General features: G+C 44.3%; 1 protein-coding gene across 1 annotated transcript; it reads right to left on the reverse strand.

The window, feature by feature from the left end:
- Positions 1 to 265: 265 nt before the first annotated feature.
- On the reverse strand, positions 266 to 3,080 carry LOC121963451 (protein transport protein Sec31A-like; the record flags this gene model as incomplete). The annotated part of the gene is made up of 4 exons (XM_042513737.1): positions 2,859 to 3,080; positions 1,166 to 1,346; positions 469 to 647; positions 266 to 392 (listed from the first exon to the last, which is right to left on the reverse strand). Coding segments are annotated over exons 1-4 (679 nt in total), but the record flags the coding sequence as incomplete, so codon positions are not given.
- Between the last annotated feature and the right edge of the window lie 8 nt (positions 3,081 to 3,088).

Genomic DNA, 3,088 nt, shown 5'->3' on the forward strand with positions numbered 1-3,088 from the left:
TGAGAATTATATTTTTGGACCTTTTTCCCTATTTTTTAATTATCTCTTGTAATCACCAACAGCTGATTTTCAGGCCATTTTCTCCTCACCTTTTACAATTTTCTGCAATTTGTTTTGCAATGACCTCTCTTTCCAAGTTGCTTATTGCCCTTTTCCTGTTTTCAAACCAATTTGCTCAAGTCCAAAGGTTAAAATACTTGTGAAAGGCGTCTGAACGCAGCACAAGAAGAGTGATGTCGACCCAGTTTCAGAGGGTTAAACTAACCACAGAGGGACGAGAACTCCTCGGGCTGAGCGTAGGTCATGACAGCAGCCAGCGCTTCCCTCCAGTTCTGCAGGTCGCACGTCTTCAGGATGTCGTGCCAATCTTTCATCACCACGGCGCTGATCAGCTGCAGCACAAAAACCAAAGGTTACATCATCGGTAATAAACTCTCAGTACCTAAAACTCTCAGTAAACATTCTTACCTTGGTTATCTTGCTGTGCGTTTTCGTAAAATACTTCCTCTGGGTTTTCTCCAGCAGCTCGGCCCCTCCGGCGATGGCCAGGATGATGCTGTCTGCCATCCGGTTGTCATGGAGACAGAGCTCCACGGCGCCCTCGAAGTCTCCGGTCAGCAGGGCCTGCGTGATCAGCCCGTCCACATCTGGCAGGAAAACAAACAGTCAAACACCAAATGTTCATTTTTAATCTGTTAGTGCTTTCTCTCTGCTGCTGTGCGCTATAAAAAATCCTTTTAAATTACAATAAACTACTGACAGCTTTAGTTACTTTACAGTGTCAAAACCACAGAAAAAACCCCCCAAAACAAAAAACTTTGGCTCCAAAAAGCATCAAGATACATTTTTTCACTGTATTTTGAAAAAAAAAAAAGCAAATTACTTACTTACTTACTATATTAACTTTAAATGTATTACAGTATTCTACAGTAGAGTTTGAGGTACACAGGGTAATATTGGGTCCAAAAAGCATCAAGATTTACACTGTTGCTGTATTTTAAAAAAAGTACATAACTGTTAAATTTGGCTATATTTTTACGGCAGTAATTTTTGCTCAAAAACAGTCACCTCTGTGTTTTATTATATTTTGAAAAAAAGTACAATGCTGCTCTGTATTTTTACAGAAGTTTGTTACAGTGCAGGTTTACGTCATGACTGCTGTTACCTTGGCTGATGCTGAGATTGACTCCGTCTGTATTGGCCGGAGTCGGAGCAGGAGCAGGTGCTGGTGCCGGCTCCTCAATGAGCTCCTCAACCAGAGCTGGAACTGGAGCCTCGATGGGCTCCTCCACTGGAGCCAGGACCTCAGGAGGACTGAGCTCCTGCTCCGCTGGTGCTGCCGGCTCCTGAAACACCAGAGAAACATCCCATCACGTCTTAGCTTCACTCTTCTCCTCCCTTCATTTGTTGCAGGACTTATTTGAACATGCGATCTCCCCCCTCTGGCAGAGAGCTGCACTGCACAAAAGAGGTCAATGTGTGCTTACGATGTCAGCAGAGCTTTAAGCAAATTTTTATTTCTGGATCTTCATTAAGAGCGCTACTGAAATATATCAATACTGTTCTGTTAGTCTTTGCACCACACTGTCAAAGTGCATGCTCTTAAATCGTGAAAGTTTTCATTCACTGGCAGCAGATGCTTCTCATCCATCAATCTGATCAACTGTGAGCAGATCGACAGATCAGTTATCCACTGCAAGAGTCACAAACTGCTGCTGAGGAAAAAAATAACTCATGGAGAGCTCTGTCTGCGCCGGCCCAGAATGACTTTTCCCCATTGACTTACATACAGGAGACGTTTGTAAATAATTTTTTGTGAGCGTCAAAATCCTCGTGAAAGGACTGACAGACGAATGTTCTCATTAACCAAACGTGCTTCAGTGAGCTCGAATTAACCTGATCAACTCAGTCTTAAAGTGAAATGTGAAAGTTACCAAAATCACATCAAAAAAGTAGCTTGTGGACTCTATATATACACACCAACACAGTCTAGAGAAAAAAGATCCAATCAGCCTTAAATAATTAAAATCAACCGTGTGTTTGTAATGTTGTGCAGGGCCTGAGTTTAAAGCTGGGGATACACTACATGACTTTAAAAATCCTAAAAAAAATCTGCAAAAACAGGGAGTATACACCAACCAACTGGCTTCAGCAGATTTTTTATGAGGACTTAAAAATAGTGGATGATACACTTAATGGCCGCACCAGCTGAGGAATCACAGACTACACGACTTTTCAATCCAACTGAGGCCAACTGAACGAACCAAACTCTCATGACAACACTTCCGAGAGCAAAAGTAAACCGAAAACTTTCAAGAAGGAGAAGAAGAGAAACAAACATGGAAACAAGATATGCAGCAGCAGTGTTTATATATGCTGAGAAAGAGAAAAGCCCAGAGAAAACACGTTTACGGTGTAGAGGTGTAGTGGTAGACGCGCGGAGTTTAGACTCTACAAACTGCAGAGGGAGCTGGACTTAAGTGACTGAAGTATCTTCTGGTAACGTAATACTGGATCCAAGACTAGGCGATGCTGGCTATTGACAGTACGCATTTCCCGGTTGGGTCGGTGACCAGTGTACACTATGCAACAGCGTCCAGTCGGCTCTGAAAAATCAAACATGTTTGATACGCTCCGAATCATGTTTGGGGAAGTCTGTTCTCCTCATGCACTTGCGGATTCGAGTCTGAACCCCTTATGCACTTACAGATTTCTGTTCCAACTTGCCACGCCAACTGGCCGCAACTCGTGCTGACTGTGGACTAGGAGTCGTCACGATTGTGAATCGTAGAGAAAATACAGTCTAAAGTCTCCAGCTGTAAATTGTGCTATGAAGCTGCGCAGTGATGAAGGCGTACCTGCTCATCATCCAAGGGGATCTCCTCCTCCTCTGCTTCCTCCTCTGGAAGAACCTGCTCCACCTTTTCTTCTGGTTCGCTGGCGGGAACTTCCTCTAGATCCTCTGCTGCAGCTGGCGCTTCGGTCTCAAGGTCAGGAGCAGAGTTGAGCTCCAGCGTGGCTGCCGGCTCGAGGTTTGATGAAGCGATCATGTCAAACGCCGCCTCGGGAGTGTCAGCAGGCAGCACGG

This window comes from Plectropomus leopardus, unplaced genomic scaffold, assembly GCF_008729295.1.
Source record: "Plectropomus leopardus isolate mb unplaced genomic scaffold, YSFRI_Pleo_2.0 unplaced_scaffold11309, whole genome shotgun sequence".
In the NCBI taxonomy this organism is placed as follows: Eukaryota; Metazoa; Chordata; class Actinopteri; order Perciformes; family Serranidae; genus Plectropomus; species Plectropomus leopardus.